At 39.4% G+C, this 23,306-nt stretch overlaps 2 protein-coding genes across 2 annotated transcripts; one reads left to right on the top strand and one right to left on the bottom strand.

Moving 5' to 3' along the window:
- Positions 1 to 733: 733 nt before the first annotated feature.
- On the bottom strand, positions 734 to 5,537 carry LOC108674755 (the record flags this gene model as incomplete). Its single annotated transcript, XM_047882606.1, is given in 6 exon segments — positions 734 to 894; positions 1,442 to 1,523; positions 2,424 to 2,533; positions 3,058 to 3,204; positions 4,116 to 4,262; positions 5,273 to 5,537. Coding segments are annotated over 6 exon segments (735 nt in total), but the record flags the coding sequence as incomplete, so codon positions are not given.
- A 12,854-nt stretch (positions 5,538 to 18,391) lies between these two features.
- Positions 18,392 to 23,304, top strand: LOC108674756 (galactokinase; the record flags this gene model as incomplete). The annotated part of the gene is given in 4 exon segments (XM_018162725.2): positions 18,392 to 18,578; positions 20,874 to 21,069; positions 22,076 to 22,205; positions 23,179 to 23,304. Coding segments are annotated over 4 exon segments (620 nt in total), but the record flags the coding sequence as incomplete, so codon positions are not given.
- Between the last annotated feature and the right edge of the window lie 2 nt (positions 23,305 to 23,306).

Raw genomic sequence — 23,306 nt, 5'->3', positions numbered from 1 at the left:
TCGGGGTAATTGTTCGTAATAATATTGAAGAAGGTTTTATTCGGGAGTAATTGGTTAATTTTGTTGGTAATATTCGAGGGTAGGATTGGGGTAACCTATGATTTAAGCTGTTTATGGAAAATGGCGCCATGCGCTCGGTTATGTAACTACTGATACTTGTACTTCATTCAATCTTCCAGTTTAATGACTTTTTATGCATGGGCAACGATACTTCCTTGTCCACCAGCAACACAAACGTATGTCAATAACCTGCGTATTACAAGACCCTGCTTGTCTAAGCCACATGAGACCCTTAAGATCCTCCCAGGTAACACGTACTCTGATTTAGTTTAGGGACACCAACCGAACGCCGTGCTGCAAGCACCACCCGCGACGGTTACTAAGAACCGCAAACCAGCGACACCAAGAAATGAACTGAGCTTCCCAAGGCTCGAACCCGCGGCCAGCTCCTCTCATATCGATACCGCTACCACAGCGCTACAGTGGCGCTAACCACTGCGCTACAGTGGCGCTAACCACAGCGCTACAGTGGCGCAAACCACTGCGCTACAGTGGCGTTAACCACCGCGCTACACTGGCGCTAACCACAGAGCTACAGTGGCGTTAACCACAGCGCTACAGCTAGTGGCGTTAACCACAGCGCTACAGTGGCGCTAACCACAGCACTACAATGGCGTTAACCACCGCGCTACAGTGGCGTTAACCACTGCACTACAATAGCCCCGATAAGCACCTTGATAACCTCAGTTGTATGGCACGTGTTCCACGTGTGATGATCACGTGGCATGAGCTGCACCACAGCACAGGCCACGGGAGGAAGACTGGCCCCCACACACGGCAGATTGTCACAGGACAGCGACAGTTCCAAGCGGCCGCTGCTGCTGCTGTGTATGTCTGCCGGTAACACACATATACGTTGAGTAACACTGAACTAAATTGTGCATTTAATTATGGTTCATAGAGTCACAGGGTGCACGTTAGTTCAAAGCTGTTTAATGCAAAGTTTGAAAAATTGTTTTGCAATAAAACATTAATTTGTATTACAATCCATTGTATTATTGTACTCCATTACAGAAGCATCGGACTTGTAGCAACAACAGAATTGCACTTCATGGATGAGACAGCCACTAGCCTCATTCAGAGAGTCACACAAACACTGTTAGAACTGCCTGTTTGCGACGGAGCTGCAAGGCTTCATGCCATCTTTGTAACACTAATGCTAAGTTAGTTCGTATCAATTCCCAGGCCGTGCAGTCCACGAAGTAATCTTTAGGCAGTGAATTTCCGGCTGTGAAACCAAGTAGTAGATTTATTGTAGTGACTTCCTGATAGTAAATTATGAACTGTATCTCGCAAGTATTAACTTAGTGATATTAAAAGCTTCTAGCACTTTTCATGCAGCATCACTCAATAGATGGTCACGACATAACATATCACTTACTTGTCCCAGCTTTAGAAGCAGAAGCGATACGAGCGTCGAGAAACGCCTTCTTGCTGTCGACTGCCTCCTGCAAGCTTGCAAGCTGCACAATTTACATAAAAAGTACATAGAATTGTTTTCATGAAGCTTCCTTAAATCCAAAACGCGATCACATACACCAACTTTGAAATGCAAGGCTGACAATTGAGATGTACGAGTCTCATTTACAAGGTCAAACTTCTTCAACAAGCACAAGTTAACTATTGTCCAAACTAAAACATGACGCTGCATCATACGACGGAAAATAATAATTAGGTTCGGCAACTCTGTATCTTCAACTACTGTAGCTCTCACCATTTAAAATCTGTGCATTATAAATCAAATCAATTTTCCATTTGTCATACGCATGGCCCTGCATTTAGGAGCCGGACTGCCAGTTGACGACCGATCAAAATAATTTTACTGGAAATAATATTTAATAATAATATTGTGTAACATACCAATAATAATATTAGCTTAATAATGATATTGGTTTAATAATAATATTAGTTTAATAATAATATTGGTTTAATGATGATATTCGTTTCATAATAATATTTCTTTAATAATAATATTAGTTTAATAATAATATTGGTTCAATGATGATATTCGTTTCATAATAATATTTCTTTAATAATAATATTAGTTTAATAATAATATTGGTTTAATGATATTCGTTTCATAATAATATTTGTTTAATAATATTATTGTTTTAATAATAATATTAGTTTAATAATGATATTGATTTAACAATAATATGGTTTAATAATAATATTGTTTTAATAATAATATTAGTTTAATAATGATATTGATTTAACAATAATATGGTTTAATAATAATATTGATTTAATAATAATATTGGTTTATTAGTAATATTAGTTTCGTACTAATATTGGTTTTATAATAATATTTGTTAATTAATAACTTTGGTTTATCAATACGATATCAGAGCGGGACGCGTTACCTGCGCCGTGAGAGCTGCAGGAGCGCAGCGTGTGATGGTCGTCACCCAGGCGTCTCTGTCAGCCTGACTGGCAGCCTCACACACCTGGCCACCACCCCCGCCTCCCCACACTATGGCAACAGTGCACTTGCTTTATATTGTATTATTACTATCATTATTATTTTACGTATTAATAAATATTATGCTTTATATATTATCCTCTCAATGGACCGTTTGTAATGGGATTTATTGTCATAGATTGAGGATAAGAGCGAGTGATTCTGAGTTGTTGATGTTACTCAAACGATCCAAATAATCTGATAAAGAAGATTCAGAGGTTCATCGTTTCAGTTTATAATCTAATGACTTGCAGGAAAATCTTTTGTCACGATTTTAATCTTGTAACAAAATGACAAATTTTGCGAAAAGAATCGCTCAAAAGGGACTTTTAAAATATCCTATGTAAAGTTAATAAACATTACGAAGCAGAGAGCGATGAAATATACATTGAAATTTATTGAGCGTTCCTTGTATGTAAATTCATGAAGCCACAGGTCACACGCTAGTTCGAAGCTGTATAATACAAATTTGACGAATTGCTTAGCAATAAAATTGTTTTGCTCGTATCGCTATTGTATAGGAGTGTAGACGTTACCTATAGTGAAGGCATGCGGGGCGCTGTCCTCTACAGTAACTTTGCAGTGCTCGAGCACTATAACACCGCAGGCCTCGGACCAGTGGTCGCGACTCTTCAGGTAGAAGAGCAAATTGCCGCGCAGCCGACACCATCGCTCGCAGCTCACTGATAAAATTCATAATATATTTGTAGATATATAAGAATATCGACGGTATAAAATATCTAATACCGTAGTATCAATACTCCTGCTGTACTCGTCAAAATACAAGGAGGATCAGCGTGACTTTGAATACTGAAGAAAGAGAGACAATCAGCGCAAATAAGAATTTGTTTGCTGTGTTCACTCGTAGCTAGGTTCGAAAAATTGTCAAGTGCAGAGCAAAGAGATGTTGCAACAACATAATGAAAGAAATATTGCATTTTCGAAAGAAAACATGGAAAAACAAGTTTAAACTGAAATTATTTCTTTAGGTTCAAATTCATTCAAACAAATTACACGAGAAATGAAGCTGATATATGTAAAACTGTATTGAAATGACGATTGTTTTTCTTTCTCTTGACTTCAGACATTCATAAAAGTGCACGCATTTATAGTTGACATTGAAGTGTTGGTAGACCTGACTTTGATCCGAGACAATGGCCAGCACTTCATTTTCGAGCCCTATATACTTGGAAAGCTTCCCTAGCTGTTAGATGCTTTCAATTGATTGACTGGATAAACGGTTAGCAGCTTAAGCGTAAACTCAGGAAAATTAGTGGGTCACATTGTCTACATTGTAACACACTTTCTGCATGTAGCACTGATACATGCAGGGACCGCATGGGGCTGCATAAGATGACTTCATGCACTCGTAACATATCTTTATTTGTTCATTGATAATTAGTGAGATCAGAAATTAGAGCAATGAAACATATTGTAAAAAAGTTAAAAAATGGATCACACCTAACCGAAATTATTTCACACAGCTATTTATTTTCAATGAATATTGCTCATAGAACGTGAAATTTATCTAAAACTCAACAAATAAATAATTAGGTAAGGAGGGAACTCATACTTGGCTTGGGATAATACTCACCTTCAGCCCTCCTGAAGAAGGAGTCGCTGCGTTCTCTGAGCAGCAGCAGGCCCTCCCTGTCGAAGAGGTGGGACGGCAGTGAGGCGAGGGCGCTCAAACCCCCCTTGTGGTAGCGCATGTCCCCTCCACCTCCACCCCACCACCGCTCTGCAACAACACTTCTTAACTATACCTGTCCACGAGGTGGTTACAACAGACAAAAATGTGGTGGAGAAATGGTTGGAGGTTTTACAGTTTGGTGAAGAAAATGAATGTGGTGAAGAAAAATGTTTGGAGGTTTAACAGTACAATGACTAGCGCCTCTCTTCCTAACACAGAAAAATTTACGATGATTTTTACTTTTCCAAACAATTCGTGTCTCCGATGAAAATTACACAATTCAATTCTAACATTAACAAAACAAAAGTTCGGCTAACGCTGACCTAACTTAATTCGAGTAGAGCTCATGGTGCTGAGAATTATTCTTGACAGACAGTTCCAAAAAACAAAAAAGTTCCTAAAACACTAAACTGGTCGCACCTGTGAGGTCGATTTTGTTCTGCAGCGGTGGAGACTCGAGCGGCTCTTTTCCCCCCCTCCCAAAGGTCCACTAACACCGTCCAACTATTGCTTGCAAAACTTGTTGCAAAAATAGCCTTACAAGATTAATGGGAAACACTCGCCGCGCCTAACAAGGTTTGCATACACTACGCTAACGCTTTCGAGCATTACGGGTGTCATCAGTGTTAACGGTATATCTATAGAGACAAGTTTGGTGACCGTTTATGAGCGATTACATTTTTATAGTTAAACTTTAAAACTACTAAAATTCTCTTGATGAAACTGCGATAGCCGGTGATGGAAAATAGTCATTGAACTTTGCAAAATTTAAAGGTCTGTTTGAGAAAATTTTGATAACGCGGACGCATTCCGGGAACGTCGTCAAATGCTCGAGAACATCCGTTCCGTGATATGCTACTGATATATGAACGAGAGTTCGTCCTGCCTAAATAAGTTCGTTAAAAATGTGATTTGAACTATATAAAATATTGACTTGTGACAACATGAGAAGTGAAAAAAAATATAGCCTCGATTCGTTGAAAAGTCCATATCGCGACAATGTATCAATTACAAAGCGAGACAAATAGAGTGAGATGAGATAGATAAGGATTGGTCACCTGAGAGACACGGGATGCGCGGTCCATCGTCTCTACTGCTCGTCAGGCGACTGCTGTTGGCGTTGACTGACAAGGTTGTCATGTTCATCAGGACGCGATAATATATATGCTTAGAATTTCATTTCTTAAGTAAGCCCAACATCAAAAAAAGCCAGGATTTATAAATCACAAGCATAGGCTCAACATACTTGATTGCAGTCACTGGTGCGAGAGTTCAGAAATACTTACGAGCTCCAAACGTGTTTGAAGAGTCTTACACTGCACATTAAACTACACTGGAAATATACCAAATTTTTTACTTCACTGCAGATGATTCATTGCACAACTTTCTGGTTTTTAGAATGTATTTAATTTACTAATAAGTCACACGCCAGAAAGAGTTCACACACGGAAAATATTGTACCGTATTATTTATTGAAAAATCAGCCTTAGAACGGAACAAGAACTTCAGGCAGCAATTTAGAGTAGACATCGCCTTCGATCAACGATGAAGAAAACACCACCACAAGCGAAATTTTTGCTCGGGAGGAAGCCTCAGCCAGTATAAAGGCTGCTCGAAGTGTTAGCTTTGTACAGTAGAGCGGCATAGAATAGTATACTAAACAACTTAATGAAGACAAGATATAAAATGCACAACGTTGTTTTATTATGTCTAGGACTGCAGAGCATGATAGCGAGCAGAAACACAAAAAACACACTATATAACATAAACTCAGGCCTACTGTTGTTGCCGGAATAGATAGCAGTTTTCAGAAGTAGTCTGGACGCTGGCAGATAGCTTTGCCCACGCATCGATCGTCCGCAGTTGACGAAACAATGAAGCTGGACTAAAGTGATAAAACTTGTAGCGGCACTTGAGATAGAACTACTGGATACACATTCGGTTAGATTAATGTTATTGTACTTCAGTATCAAAGTACAGAATGACATGTGGCAACAGAATATTATAGTCGATGATTTGTGCAACTTTTACGTACACACCTCATGAAATCAAATTCATGAAAATATTCATTCTAATGACGTAATAAATCTATAATCTATTGCATTTTATAATGGACAGAATATTTGTTTAGGTTTCCAAAGCAGCGACATCAAATCAATAGTAATCTGAGTGCTATAGGATGAACTTAATAATAAGTCATGATATTAATGTCTACTAAGCATGTGCTAACCTAACAGGCGCAGCTGTAAAAAATTATTTTTAATTTTAATAGAGCAATGAAAAAACAACAACGGCGACATGCAACTGGACTAACACAACTTCAGTAGAATTCTTGAACGCAGTAACGCGAAAGCAATTCCACAGCATATATAATCTATCACTGAAACTCTAAAGGCCACAAAAGTGACTCACAAAGGCACATAGTTCTTCTCGTGTACGTCAATAAATTGGAGGCGGCCATGAATCACGACTTCGATGCGTCAATAAATAAAGCGGCGATCGTTGAGGCAAGACTTCTCGGTTGGCAAGTAATCCATAGTCCATGCTTGAAGCTACTGCAGTTAGTAATCGGTTCTTCAGCAATGGTCCTGAATTTATATAAATGCTCTCAGAAAAGAGTTTTTAATGCCTCCACTCCTTATTGTGCATGTATCAGTTTTCTAACTTGACCAAGTGTTTCTTGATGGGATGCTTTCATACAAATTGCGTTCGAACGACCGTTTGTTTCATTGAGGTGCATAAACAAGCATGGATGGTCAGACGTTCTCCCAAATTAAGGCTTTTCATGCATCAACACAACAGAATTTTATGATATATGGAGAAAAAATTCAATACAATTTTTTTTATCAAGGCTTGAATCTCAAGAATGAGTGATCTTTGAAGTTTAATCATACTGAATAGCTAGCTTCTGGAAGATCACTATCGGAACCAAATGATGTTTGTCAATAAAGCGAATAGTGAATGAATGGCGCACTGCAAGCTAGCGTGACCTTTTAACCAAAAACTCACGAGGATTGAGAAGGTCAGTAAATGGAAGTCAGTGTGAGGGTGCTAAGCTTTATCTAAGTTACATAGGAACACTGTTACTACCTCATCAACAGTTATACATAATTTTATAACTGCACCTCCTCGTCGTAGGTCGTAAATCATATAGACCTTGGACGGAGGTAATAATGTGTCTGGAAATTTCGGATAAGTTGAACGTGTAACTCGAGTAACTTGATGTATGACGCTGAACACGGTCCAGGATATGGCATAAAGGCTTGCAAAAGAGTAGGTACTGTAGTTGACAAATTGCCCTCCGAATTATGGGGCAATAAAGGGTCTTTTCCTACATATAACACTAGAAGTGAACGAATTCTGACGATCATTTCTTCTGTTTCAGGTCCAATTGTCCATGAAAATCTTCTTTACCCATTAAGTTAAAATAACATAATATAAGACATCCACATGCTTAACTTGAACATGCCTCTCCTAAATGCACAAAAATCACCATTTCGGCATAGTCAAGTACGGCTTATTCAAACCAGTTTCATACGGAAGACTGGCAATGCACGTTCGAGGAAACAGATGAGGTATAACAAATTATATTGAGTCCCGCTAGCTTCAAACTGCAGGTAAGAGCACGCCAACGATGTTCATTCACTATCCAACAGTATCTCATGAATTGTGAAATTCCGTCTCTTCTGTATTGTGTTCACCATTAGCTCTACTTCAAAACTACGTTTTCATTAATTTAATACATTTTATAGCATCCAAGAACGAGAAACGGGTTGAAACTCACCCGAGGAACATATTCAAAGGAACACATTAGCGAGGGTAATTTCGCTCGCTGCGCTGGCCGCGCTGCAGGCTGAGGACCTTTCACAAAATTAAAGCGGTTATAAGAGCTCCAAAGGTCGGGACTCAAAACATGTGAGGGGACGAGTGGCCAAGCAGCGCTCATTTGCGCTCATGAGGGGCAGGACGGCAGCTGCTCCTGAGCTTTGAGGGCTTCAAGGGTCGTGAGCAAATATACTTGTGCTTCTAGTTTAGGAAAACAGGCTTTAACATTTAGCTCAGAGTAGGTGTGCACTAATTCTCTTCGTGTGCAGCATGTATAGGTCATGAGTAGCATAGGTGACATGCTTAATTATACGTCACATTATTCAGGAATATTTCACTAAATGAGTACCTACAATAATCAAGAGTATGCAAACGGTACGCAGGTTTTAGAGTGTAGCAATAACTAATAATTTCAACTAATATATGTATATCATAATATCTACTCTGCTACGTATATACTAGTGCATATTTTGGTAACCTACTCGAAGAAACCTCACAAATATTTTAACAGAGACATAGAAATACGATGCGTCATGAAAATAAACAGATACAATGAAGGATTTCTCTACAAACTTCAAATGCATCTGCAAAAATATAATTATACCCGCACACTAAAAAAATTATTGAGTCATATTGCCCAAATAGTGACACTTTCTGCACGCAGCACTGATACGCTCTACTACGGAGGAATACTTGGTCATGACAACCCCCACTGGAGCAACAAATGCATCGCTATTTGTACAAAGTATCACTCATTTGTCTGAGAGCATGCGACTGAAATGGATCCTAGAATGAAAGGCAAATTCATCAGGATGACGACACAATCTTCTGGGGCAATAAAACCAAGGAATTTCCAAATGAAGAACGACAGTTTGAAGACTTACGGTGAAGGAAATGTAGACGGAGAAAAAAGACACTGACGAGTTAATCCCTCGGCAGAAGTCATTACAAGAGCAGTGCAAGCATCACAGAGATCAACAAAATAACGGAGTCTCTTTTAGCCGCCGGAAATGAAGGTGACATCATAACTCACCAGCCTCGACCGGTGCTTTGCAGCGTTGCTGACGATCTCATTAAAATAACCGTTGGCCGATTTGTCCCTTACAATGTACGTAAAATTTATGGCGGGATAAAAGCGTCTCACGAGATATTGTCTTCAGTTCCTCTCCTAGTCCCGTCGGAGTATTTAGTTGTTTCATATAAGTTTTAATAATGGCTTATATACCAGAGTGCTGCTACAATAGAGCACGAGTAGGCGATGATGGTGCTGAGCGCAGCACTAATACGGTGCATGGAGTGACAAATGTTCAACACAGCGTTCTTGAACATGTTCAAACTAATGTTCTATCACCGCGAGACACTCTCTTTTCTTACTAAAAACCCTTAATTTCACATGAGAACGTGTACAATAAATACTAGATACGTGAGCGCTCCTACGCCTCGACCAAAATACCAAAATCATTAGCCGATATTTTCCGCTTCTTTTTGCGGTTAAATTTGTCTCTGAAGTTAAACATCTCCACGAGGATCTGGGGAGTTAGAGGCTCGCTAAGGTCATTTTACTTAGATTTTGCTGAAGACTCATCTACGCTTTGACGGGTTATTAAAGCACGTTCCAAGCCACTCTAAAATGGGAATATAAAAAACGATAACCCAGTTTTAAAGATCGATTCAGCTGACCAAACAAGCGAGCAAACTGACACTTGAGTACACCGAAGTACAGCATTAACCATACGCTCAGCTCGAATATAGCAATGAACATACGAAGCAGTGACATAGCTACAGAGTTTTGCCGGCAAGGCAAGAACGATGCTATCGGAACTGTAACGATCGACCTCCGCCTATAGACAGCCTAGGCCGGACGCTGCTATAGCTGTGTCGTTGGATCCTATATTGGGCTGTGGATTTTATATGGGACTGTGGGTTCATTTTTAGAAAGTTATCCAATATGGAACAAGGAAGTCTATATGGGATTGTGAATCATGTTCGGGATTTTGATTCATACACAAAAATGGGGGTCCTATTGGATTGACGATCCTAAATGACACGCCTGATACGATAAGAAAATATCGACTGCTGGGTAAAAAACTGGTGCGATATGGGACTGCATGTGTATACTATGAAGGACTGAATACAATGAAGAACAATGTAAATGAATCAGCATGTAAATTGCCTTCTTCGATTCATTCCGCAAAAGTTTACAGTAACAATTAGAGTTTGAAGTAACCCTACACTTGCTTTTGATACGTTTTACTACCTCACACTATTTCTCATGAATGATAATAGCAACAATGTGCACAGATTAGCAATGCATACAAAGTTTAAAATCTAAGAATCTCAGATCTCTGTTTCGTAAAAGAAAAAAAGAAAAGAAAGCAGCCGAAATTTTACAGCATAAATAAATTTTGGTGGAGCAATGAAAGTGTCCAGAAAAAAAAATTCAAAGCATGGAAAAATAGGATAAAAATTTTAGCTTTTACGCCATAAAACTAGAGCCGCGGCGAGGAAGATAAGAAGTAATCTCGGACCAGCGGAGGTCGTTACCTGCAGCGACCCTCGGGCGATGAGGGGAGCCTGGGGAGTTCGAGGGCAAGACTCGGTGTACTGAGAGGGTGAGAGAACCAAGCTCAGAATGTTGAGAACAAGAAGTGCAATGCAAGGCTCGGTATTGGAAGAGCAAGGCTCGGTATTGGAAGAGCAAGGCCCGGTATTAGAAGAGCAAGGATCGGTATTAGAAGAGTATGGCTCGGTATCGAGAGAGTAAGCGTTGATAAAAAAACGACGCGTTCAGCAAAGCATCTAAGTAGGCTTCGGTGCGAGAAACCCTGAGCAAGAATCTATTCATCACAGAAGTATATATTCTGACCCCAGGAATAAATAACTTTAGTTTAAGATAAAACAATACGCGAAGACGATGTGAGACAAACCGTCAGATAATATAGATACGACAACTAAAGTTGGAAGAACTGTGAATATACAACCTATTTTATAAATTCCAAACTATCTGCAAACTACAGCACGTTGCCATCTGTCCCACGCAAGTGAAGACAAAAGATGAACTTGCCGTTGTCCCAACTTCGGAGCTATCGCGGAGTCATAGAAAGTTTGCAGTTAACCCAAGCGTCCTGCGCTGTATTTAAACGTCTCTAAAAATGTTACATTTAATGAGAAAACTTGTAGCCAGCAATCCCTACAGCGCCCAAACTTCTCGGGCAAACCGAGTCGGTGACAACTACAAAAAAGCTTCATCGATTGCAGCGTCGCCTCTCTAGGTGGCCGGCGAGCGCCTGTCCAGACATGACATTTTCACCAGAGACGATCCGCAGCAAAGAATTTATTATGAAATAATGCAACGATCTTCTTTGTACGATTGTTGAATATCGGCTCAAAATAGGGAAACAGTCAGAATATTTTCACATACGTATATACCTAGTAGGTACTCGGTCTCATCAATAATAATGCACTAACGTACTTAGCAGTTAGCAGCATTTTCGAGTGAATTAATAATTTGTTCATGGTTAAACTGTATCTCTTTCAAAACTAACCACATGTTGCGAGACATTCACCATTAGGAGTGCAAAACACTTGTGCCTCGATCGATTGCTCCACCACTGCAAACGCGTATAAGTACGAGCCGCTACGTGCCCGCCACTGCAGACACACGTGCACTAGCCGCCACGTGCCTGCCACTGCAGACACACGTGCACTAGCCGCCACGTGCGCACATGTCACGTAATCGTGTTCTGCACAGCCGCACCGACACGTATAGAGCTGCAAGGAAACTTAAAGCAGCGCGTAAGTGCCATGCCGCAAACTTCGCAAGTATTTTTAGGTCAATATTTTCGGCATCTCGCAAATTTTTCTCGCGTCCTTTGAATTTGTAGTATCCACTACAACCGAAACTTGTCAATTGAAGATGAGACTTAACGTCCTACGTAAAACTAAACAAAGAAACATTTTTTAATGAAAATGTGGGGGAGCGGCTCGGCCGAGGTATTGGTAGAGGTCCCTCCGCCCCCGCGAATCAATACACTCAAGTCAGATGGTCATAGGAGAAATGGGGGTTGAAGTGCGACAAAAAATTATTCAGAGACTCAGCATACTGGGAAGTCATGCAGATTTTTAGACTTCTGATTTTCATCAATTAACGCGTCAAACGTTAATAAACTACAGCCATAGAAAGAGATAGAATGTTAACGGGTATTACGATACTACAATCGTGAATGGCTTGTCTGGCGGGGAATGTAAGGAATTTAGATATATAATGTCACTAGATTGCTTGAAACGCAGATTCACCAGGAATTAAAAAGCGGAGAAAACTCCACAAAAATTCAGCATTTCTTCATTGAAAACGTTTCGGAGACCAGCTCTATCGTCAGTTCGATAAATCTAGAACACAAATACAGTCAGAAAATTAATAAAGTTTGGAGTTATAAGAAATAAACAACAGAAGTTAAAACCTAAATTTACAGGCAAAGGGCAGAATAATATTATTATTCTGCCTTTTGCCTGTAAATTTAGGCTTTAACTTCGGTTGTTTTTTCAGTAAATTACTAATTACAAACTTTTAAATTTAGGCTTTAACTTCTGTTGTTTTTTTTCAGTAATTTACACTGGACTGGGTTCTACGATAACGATGGTGGGGACTGGGTTCTACGATAACGATGGTGGGGACTGGGTTCTACGATAACGATGGTGGGGACTGGGTTCTAAGATAACAAAGGTGGGGAACTGGGTTCAAAGCTAACAACAGAATATATAATAAATGCAAACCAATAAATATGACGAAGCTATCAAAATAATGAAGCGATTCGCATTCAAGAAGTAAACACCGAGAGTAAGCAGGTTGCGCAAACGAAATTCACGAGCGGCGATGAAGTTTTAGAATATCAAACACTGGCCATCAAGCAGACCGCTGCAACACGTGCAGCAAAACATAAAAAAAAATCCTGTGAGTTAAACTGCATGGCACATTTTGTGTTGTGTATTGTTTGGTTGATCCGTCGGAGCGGCAACAAGGAAGTCTCAAAGTCATAAGCACAGTGACAGAGTTGCGGGCACGACAGTCTGCCAGGACAGACACAGTGACAGAGTTGCGGGCACGACAGTCTGCCAGGACAGACACAGTGACAGAGTTGCGGGCACGACGGTCTGCCAAGACAGACACAGTAGTGACAGAGTTGCGGGCACGACAGTCTGCCAGGACAGACACAGTGACAGAGTTGTGGGCACGACAGTCTGCCAGGACAGACACAGTGACAGAGTTGCGGGCACGACGGTCTGCCAGGACAGGCACAGTGACAGAGTTGCGGGCACGACGGTCTGCCAGGACAGACACAGTAGTGACAGAGTTGCGGGCACGACGGCCTGTCAGGACAGACACAGTGACAGAGTTGCGGGCACGACAGTCTGCCAGGACAGACAGAGTGACAGAGTTGCGGGCACGACAGTCCGCCAGGACAGACAGAGTGACAGAGTTGCGGGCACGACGGTCTGCCAGGACAGACACCTTCACCTCCCCACAGTCCGCGGCACACTGACCGCCAGACTCCAGAGCACAGCGACAGCGGCACTCGTCACATTGCACATAAGCAGCGCGTTCACGTTATCATCGAACCAAAATTCCCCACTGCATTTATTAGGAATTAATTCTCAGCAATAATAAGATAAAATCTTTACGTTCACCAATCAATCAAGATGATTAATGGACTTACCGACACCATTTTGATAGTAATTATAGCTGGTCTACGGAATGTCACAATTTTTCATGCCCGTTGTCACGCAATAAAATATCGCGGTCTTGCACAAAACAACTACTACAACCTTTTCATCATAATCCGACTTAGGCATCAATTTGAACAATAAAAACACATAACAACATTTCGTCTTAAAATAATATTTACTACTGATATAAATATATATACCGGAAATGTACAAATTTCGCGATGATCACAGCGAGTCACAGTATTTACGAGCGTCTAAAGCGCAGCATTCCACGGAATTGTGTCCTCTAGAAATTGTGTTCATTGTGTCCTCTACAAATTGTGTTCATTGTGTCCTCTAGAAATTGTGTTCATTGTGTCCTCTAGAAATTGTNTGTTCATTGTGTCCTCTACAAATTGTGTTCATTGTGTCCTCTACAAATTGTGTTCATTGTGTCCTCTACAAATTGTGTTCATTGTGTCCTCTACAAATTGTGTTCATTGTGTCCTCTACAAATTGTGTTCATTGTGTCTTCCACAAATTGTGTTTTGTTGTATGTGATGGTGTACAATGGATGTAGGTTCAAACACTCAGGTTTAGCCTGTATGTGATTGTGTACAATGTATTTCAGTTGAAACAATCATGTTTGCCTGTATGTGATAGTGTAAAATGGATATAAGTTGAAACACTCATGTTTAGCCTGTATGTGTTGGCATACAACACTGACACTAATGAGACTGGGAAATAGCAAGCTGGGGTACAGAAATTTGGAGTGGTGTATTTATCAATAATGTTTACCTTGTTAGTTGATATCCATCAGTTATACAGTTTTGATGAAACTCTATCAGTGATTTATATCATTTCTAGAGCTTTCAAACAGATTTCAGTCAGTAGTACAGCTCTAAAACTGACCTCCATCAGTAATTAAGTTAGTCCTATCAGACTTACTAATTGAGGAAAGTTTTCTACAGGGTACTTTCTATTTTTATATTAAACACTGGCTACTTAAATGAAGTAGATAACCATGAAATAGACAATGCAGATATCAGATAAACAAAAGTTAATTTCAACAAATTAAGCAACATACATTTTTATGAAAAGGTTTCTACTTATTTCTTGTTGAATAATTAAAAAAAAACAAAGCTGCAGTTAAATGAATTGAAAAGCAGAATAATTGCTTGTGTAGCCTTGCCTGTAATCAGAAAATGATGATCACATGTCACACAAGAAGGATATTTTTACTACACCGTCAAGGCACTCACCTCCACTTCTGCTGTTAACTATTTCTCAATGGCACAGAGGAAACGTTGATACTGATAACCGCAATGTGTTCTCACTCATTACAGAACTATATAAATATTCCCTTCCACTAAAACTCAATAAATATCTGAAAACATAAAATATGCAGAATTTAGGTTGGGTGAAAACATTCAAAACAAAATTTTCATGGACATACAATTTTTCTACAGATAAAATGATTTGATACTCAAATGAGTAAACATAATAGTAGTCGCATTGCCATTGTAAGGTGACAATTGAAACAAAGTTATTTATACAGCTCTCAATATTATAGGGGAGGAGTAGGCTAGAATTTTCCTACTCATAAATTAAACATTGTGCCTCCAAAGTGACCAATTTTTCAAATTTTTCATGCATGTGGAATCTTGTGGCCCAACAGCTCATTTTAATCAACTATTAGATAGGAGATAATTCATCTAGCAGAAATCTTGCAGGTCCTAACATGACAGGAATGCACTTGTTGCGGCTTGAATGGTAGATCAAACTGCAAATAGTGTCCTCTACCCTCCTCACACCAGGGGAGGAGGAGGAATTTCTATAAATTCTGAATCATTCTCACAAGTGAGCAACTCTGCTCATTCATTTAGTTAGTTAATTCATATAAATTTTGAAAATAAATAAGTGGTTAGTGTTTACAAACATTAATGGAACAAATTAAGGACAACCATAGCAAACCTCCAGAGAGTAGCATTATCATTCGGAGATTCTTTGGTATAATTTCTTTACCTTATAATAAATGGCAGACTGGTCGTAAGTTTGGATTATAACTGTCACTAACTCAGGCCAGCATCTCATCTAACAAGCCTGATTTATCATCAATGACAAATGACAATAACATTGCCACACAGGCAACAGCATTTAAGTTGCCACCCTTCAATAGAAACAATCTATTTTATTAATTAAACTGAATCACATCTCTCTAGTGCTATCTAAACCACTTTGTAGTAATTATGTCATTATTACAGTAAACCATTAATTGTAGTTCTGACAAGACAAGTATTAAACATTTTTTGGTAGGATAAAAATTGATAAGCACTAAGCAATGTCTTTAATGTTTAAGTTTAATCATGTTAAATAACTTGGAATTGAACCCAAGCTTGGGTTTTTTCTTCTCATTCATGCTTCATGGGTGGCTCTTTCCATTTGTCTAATTTTCTAATCTATAAACCATTTCTGTTTTACTACTCACTACTGTACTGAGTAGAGTAGTGACTAGCAAGGTAAACATCTACCATTACTTTAGAGCCGTAATTAAAAATTTAAAGCTAAAGTCTTCCTGCCAGGCTGCCATTTTTCAAACCACAAGATTCCTGCTCCTAGATGAATTATTTCCCATCTAATTGTTAATAAAAGAGCCCAATCAGCTCAGAATCAGGCTGCAATATTCCAAATGTATTCAAAATTTTCCACATTGGAACTGCAAGATTTCAGAAACATGTAGGCCTAGGAAAATTCTAATCCAGCTGTATAATAGAGGCACTGGCACAGTAGGCTAACCAAGTAACCACCGTACCATTCTCTCAAAGAAACAATGGAAAAATAAAAGGAAAAATAAAAGGATTTTCAAAAAATAATAATCTAGGGTAAACGCGGTATATTCCGACATTGTAGGTAATTCCGTCACTTCTCTAGTTTTTCCTTTATATTAAGCTTTGTTTTAGTTCCATGCGTTCATTGATGGTTGAAATGGTGACATCATACATTTTCGTGTTGAAATACTGCAAAAACACTAGGTCTTGGCCATCTAGCGGGAAAATATCGAGATCCAAAGAGAGACAATGCATGCCACGTGGTGAGATCATCGAAAAATGTGTCAAATTTGACAGTTGACATGGCTCTACCTGCTCTACCAAATAGTGAATAACTGTTTTTATAGGAAGAATATTATGGTTTGAGACTTTTAAATACGTCTGTGAATATATTAGGAATCCTTTAAGTATACTTGTATTCGCTGATTTCAAGTCATAAATAAATTAATAGATGATTAAGTTGAGATGTTGGATTTCGACACATGAAAACTAATTCCGACACAACTTGAATTGGACACACACAGATCGTTCAAAGCTTTGTACAAAAATTGAAATTTGCTTAATTAAAAGCCTAATAGCTGTTAATTAAAACGTAATTAAGTAGTGTTCAATATTCGTTAGTGTTCTAATTCAAAGCCGTGTTGTATCCCAATACAGCTCACACAGCAAACGGAATTCGAACACGTGGATGTCGGCAATACGTATCAGTTGAATTTGAAGCGCTGACGCAATACGACTCACCACGTGTCGGATGTTGCCACACAAAGTGACGGAATAAAGGGATTTGGTAGGTTTCCATTCTAAAGGATTTTTAATAAATATGGCAACATTTTGTGACGTTTCATTGTTGCTGACGCGTAGTGAAGTGTTTTGAGAGTCATGTGAAGGCAACAGAACTTACGTAATGCATACGGTTTTTTTTTATAGTTTTTCATTTCTCGATGCGTCCTTAAAGTGTTGGAATATACCGCGTTTACCCTAATCTTCAAAAATATAATTAGAAATTAAAAATCAAATAAATGTCTAGATTAAGTTAGCCTAGTGGCAGAGCAGAGACTTGTTTCAGACTCTCCTTTAACTTCAAGTTTAATTTTTTGAGTCCTATAAGTAGGCCTATTAGCCTGCATAGTGGCAACTGGCAAAGCAGAGTGTTTTTTAGACTCTGTCTCAAGTTCATTTTTGAGTCCTATAAGTAGACCAGTAAAGTATCATGGATACCAGCATTATCATATTTAAGAAATTGGTTAAAATCTTGAGTAAATGAGTAAATTAAAAATGAACTGATTGTAAAAAATCTCTGGTTTGTCACATTAGACCGTAGAGTAGACTGATAAAATATCATGGATGATGGATAGGCTAGCACTCTGACTAAGACTGACTTAGGCTGCCAGTGGCGGGCCCACTGCCCAGTGCCAGCATTATCAGTATCATACGTAAGAAATTGGTTTGAATCAGGAGTAGACCAACACCAACCTGTTATCAGGAAGCGGGTATCTACTTAAAATTGTCCCATGGCATATGGCACATATTTCAAGAGCTTGGAATTTTGGATCGTGGTGACACTGAAAAGATTTTCAGACGTCAGGCTTTGCAATTTGTATCGGTAGCTGCGACTGCCAGTGGCACGCATTCATTTTACAATTAATTTTCGGCATAAGGAGGAGGGGGAAAGGGTGTAATCACAGTTTTCACAATGGAATCATTACACTTGACTAGGTACGAAAAAAATTACGTGCCGAGCCTGCCATCGACCATCCGAGACTCCGAGTGACAGCTGTGTTCCGAGTTCAAATCAATTCTCATTTTCTCAGTTGACAGGTGAATTTGTGGAGAGCGGACGATGGCGGATGTTGCTCGAGAAGTTCCAGTGGAAGAACTAATAGAAAATGCTCGGAAGAAGTTTTCTAACACTTTTAACCGATCACCAACGGTAGCAGGCATTGCCCCAGGAAGAGTAAACATTATTGGTGAACATACCGATTACAATGAAGGTTTCGTTTTCCCTATGGTACGTACTGGTGGTACAGGTTTTCCGGTGAAGTTCGTTTCCGAGGAATATGACAGGAAAATTTCATAACCTAATTTATTGACTCGTTATTTTTATACAGTCCAGATAGAAGTGACTCCTGAAAACATCTATAGTTGGAAAATTAAACTAAACTCAATGTGCTATTTTAAAGATTTTTGGTATGAAGATTTCTTGGAAGGTTTTGCACATGGGATCAACCTTATACTAGTCCAACCATGGGTTTTGCACCTGTCGGACCACATCGACTCTGTTGAGACGAATTTCCAAAGCAAATTTTTCAAATCGGATATTTATTGACATTAGGTACGCTCATTCTAGCATCGACAGTTTTTTTGTCCGACAGTTTAGTCCGTTTTTTTTTAATTAGCGTGCTAAACACCAAGTTTTAGCAGGTTTTCCACGCATAAATGTACAAAATCGTAACCCATCTTGACCTAATTAACACGTTAAATGCGGCAGGACCCACAGGTGACATTACAAGGTATTTTTTTCTAGAGAAATTCTGCAAATTACTTTTTTTCAATTGCGATTGCCGACAAAAATTTATGATGGCAGTACTACCTCATTAAAGTATAAAATATCGGAAAGAGGGAGAATTCATTTTTTTGCACAGGTACCTACAAATTTACTAATTTACTGGTATGTTTTGAATTATAGGCATTTTTATCCGTTTTTTAGCCAGCTGCCAGCGTTGGTGAGCGGTGCCGCAATTTAGGGTGGATAGCTAGAGGTCAGCATAGCCCAAGTCCACAGTGGATTCATATACCTTCCCGAGCGTAACGCAGCCGGGCATCTTCACGGCTTTTGACACAAAGCGCCCACCACAACAGCGCTGTTCAGTCACAGGCCGGAGCACAACTGGCCGGAGCGCAGAAGGCCCTACCGCAACAGGCTACTCCTAACGTAACCTGCGAGGCTGCGCCTCTGTTGCGGTAGGGCCTGTTGCGCTCCGGCCAGTTGTGCTCCGGTGCTATGAAGCAGTGGCTGTGTTGTGCAAAGCGGATTTACTGTTAGCTTGAGTTACCCACAGCTCATTGATCTGAGGCTATGTGTATATATTGCATACTGATGGTTGGTGTTAGGCCCAGGGCCTGTTTACGAGTCAATTTTTTTACCCACGGCTGCGCTCCCCCGCATTAGCGTATTAACATCGAAGCTATTTATTCACAATGCACTCCTACTGGTGTTGTCACAATTTTCGTTTTTATGTAGTGTGCTTCACGCTAAGTTAAGCGTGTAAAGGGGGGCTAAAACTGAGTGTGTAGCGCCTTACGTGAAAAAAAAACAAACAAAAATAATTATGACAACGCCCGCAGGAGTGTATTGTAAATAGCTTCGTTGTTAATTAGGTCAATAACTCAAGATAGATTGCAATTTGACGAAATTATGAATTGAAAACCTACTAAAACTTGGTGTTTAGCGTGCTTATGAAAATCGAAGTGGACAAAAAAAAGTGTTGATGCTAACAGGAGCATAATAACAATAAGTGCCGTTACCTCCACTTTTATTGCGGTATTGATCGGTTTCGATTTGACAGTTTTATGTGTGGAAAACCTGCTTTGGAAATTCGGCCCATAAGTGTCGATTTGGTCTTCATGGACACTTTTCGGGCCGTTTAGTGAACATATATATCTCGGAAACTAATGAACGCAGCTCGATGAAACTTTGCACATGCATTCATTAGGACCTTGCGGTAATGTTTAAGGCCTCTTTATATTCACGATTTTGCCTTTCTTTGCGATGTAAATGAACTGTAAAAAAGTGATGATGCTTCACAAAAAAATACGTTTGTGTATCGGATTCCACGTATAAATCGCAAACAAGGGCAAAATTGGAACGAAGGCGACATAAACATCACAGTTATGTCTTAATGAAAGCATGTACTAAGTTTCATCGAGCTGCGTTCATTAGTTTGAAAGATATTTTATGTTCATCAACCAGCCGGATAAGTGTCCGAGATGTGAAGTTATCTCTTATCAATTGCAGCTCTGATAAAGTTAAAAAGTTTAAGTTATCATAAAGTTATCAGCATAAAGTAATCAGTTGCTCTTATCTGCTAAAGTTACGATAAGAAATTCTGAACCAATAATAAGCTTTTTTATCTACTTCTTGTACAGGTAAAATATATAACTAAAATGAAATTGATGATTGGAACAGAGATAAGAATCTTATCTTTTAAGCTCGGTTATGAATCAAAATTCAGTTTTTATTTTTAAACGCGCGCTTTATTAACGCGGCAGACTTAATTATCTCTACTCGGACAATGCTCCATAGGCCCTGCCGCTGTACACGGTGGTTGTGGGCGGTCCTTCCGACGACGTTGGGAGGTGCCGGGTGGTGACTCTGGCTGCGGGTGCCGACGACCCTCGTGACGTTGAGTTCAGCACTCCTACGTCAGAGCAGCCCCTAACCAGGAGTGATGCTCCGGCGTGGGCTAATTACGTCAAAGGAGTCGTTGCCAACTTCCACGGTCGGTAGTGACGTTTGTTGCCCTGACCATGTCTTATCTGTTCGGTATTTCTTATCCTCGAAACGTGCGTTCGTTAAATAGGAGAGAGATTCAGTTCATTCAGTAAAAATTTTCAAAAAATGAGTTAAATGATTCATCGATAGATTTCAAATCGACTTTCTGTATTTAGTTATTTATCGAATAAAATACAAGGGGTTATACACTATGGTATTTTAATGTTATTCAGAAGTGTTTTTGAAGAATAAGTATATACTCTAACGTATCAGCCATAAATTCAACTATCATTCAGTAAAACTAATGTATTTCTTGACATCGTTTACTTGCTCATCTTTTGATTGCTGTTTCACCCGAAGATCACAAGCAGTGCGAGCGCCAATTTTCCTGTACGTCATTTTTAATTTGAGATAAATGATTCATTGACGTTTTAAACATCTGCTTTGATTTTTGGTGCCCATTAAGGATAACGAAATAATAAGAGACGTTTGTTTGTTTGATTGTTTCAATTGAAACAACTGTCCCTTTTACCACGTATAACTGGTATCGAAAAATTACTTGAATTTTTATTATCAGTTCGTTGCTCATTTTCTGAGCCATCAAGTAAACGATTTTTACTGTCACGGAATAATTTTATCGCAATAAAATGTGTAGCTGGCATTCTTCGGGTAAGATACCGCGAAATTGATTTTTGCAAAAATTATTGCGCGGCAATTACCAGTGACGACATTTTTCGTAATCAGATTTGAAGAAGTTAATTACAAGAAGTACCTATATCCGATAATGTAATTATGTAGTTTGTGTGAAATTAGTTTTCAAACTTGAATTACTAGCTTAATTGGACAGCTCTGCATTTAAAACACTTTTAATTTTGCTCTGCTAAACATTGCCGATATTGTGCAGGGAGCGAACGGGGATTCAACTTGTTGGTGGGGAGCTCGGTTTTGTTTTTTGAACTCAAATCAATAGTTTTGAAAGCATTACAGTAAATAAGAACGATGGTATCGTCCAGGGAACGTGGTGGGGTTCAACGCGGTGGTGGCCAGCTCGGTGCCCCTCGGTGGGGGCCTCTCCAGCAGCGCCGCCCTCGAGGTCGCGACCTACAGCTTCTTAGAGGCCCTCACCCAGTCACCTGCTCAGAGGTAACGCTTGGTTCCTGGTAATGCTTAGACTATTTATTTTAACCATCTGATCCTTATCATCATTACCTTCGCAATATAGACCAGTTATCTTTTCCATCTAATCGATAATATCATAATCGACACGCTAAAGCGAACAATCATTACGTACCTTTGTTAACATACCAGTTATCATTACCATCTCATCCTTATTCCTTATTATCATCAATGGGATGCATACCAATTTCCAATATATTCTGAGAATATATTCATCATTATTCATCATTATTCATCAATATATTCATCATTATTGCTACGTATAGTCTAATGTGTCCAATTACCATTATCATACGTGATCCTTACGGTAATTATCATTGCACTACATACTCTTGCCATACCAAATCGACCATGCCTAATCTAATCCGATGAATTTTCATTATGCGAGAGGATGCTTCACAATATTTAATTGCAGTACAATATACGACATATCGCCAGGCAATCTTTCTTATCTTGCCAACCAACTTAAAAAAAATCAAAAAAATCGCCAACCCTGCAACCAAGTCTGGTCAAACGCAGACGCGGAACCCGATTGTGCGGCCAGCGTTACCTATTGTGATCACTGAGGCAGAACTGATTCAGTCAGTCGAAAATGTCCTTTAGAAATAACGTTTTACGTGCGAATTCGAATCGCATAACAACTAATTATGCAGTCTCTGATTCACGAAGTACCTATGACGTCAGAAAATTCTTATATTTGTTCCGCAATCCAGAGGATTAATACGAGAAAATGTTTTTACCTGGTGGATGTATGCTATTTAAGTTGTTTTGGGATTTTTGTTCTTGAAGTATTTCGATTCCATCAAGTTTCAAGTCCCGGCTATAGACAACTTCTCTACATTCATGACCAGGTATAAACGTAGAACTAATTTTCCTAAATTGTGATAATATATGTAAATATTTCCTCAGGAGTCACTAAACTTTAAAAATGTACGTACAGCCCACGCGAGAAAGCGCTGGCCTGTCAGCGCGCGGAGCACGACTTCGCTCTCATGCCGTGCGGCATCATGGACCAGTTCGTCTGCAGCATGGCCGAGGCTGGCAACATTCTTCTCATTGACTGCAGGT

The sequence above is a fragment of the Hyalella azteca genome, unplaced genomic scaffold (assembly GCF_000764305.2).
Source record: "Hyalella azteca isolate HAZT.00-mixed unplaced genomic scaffold, Hazt_2.0.2 contig1431, whole genome shotgun sequence".
In the NCBI taxonomy this organism is placed as follows: Eukaryota; Metazoa; Arthropoda; class Malacostraca; order Amphipoda; family Hyalellidae; genus Hyalella; species Hyalella azteca.
Note: the sequence above shows the minus strand (reverse complement) of the source record. Positions and strands in the feature narration are given on the sequence as shown.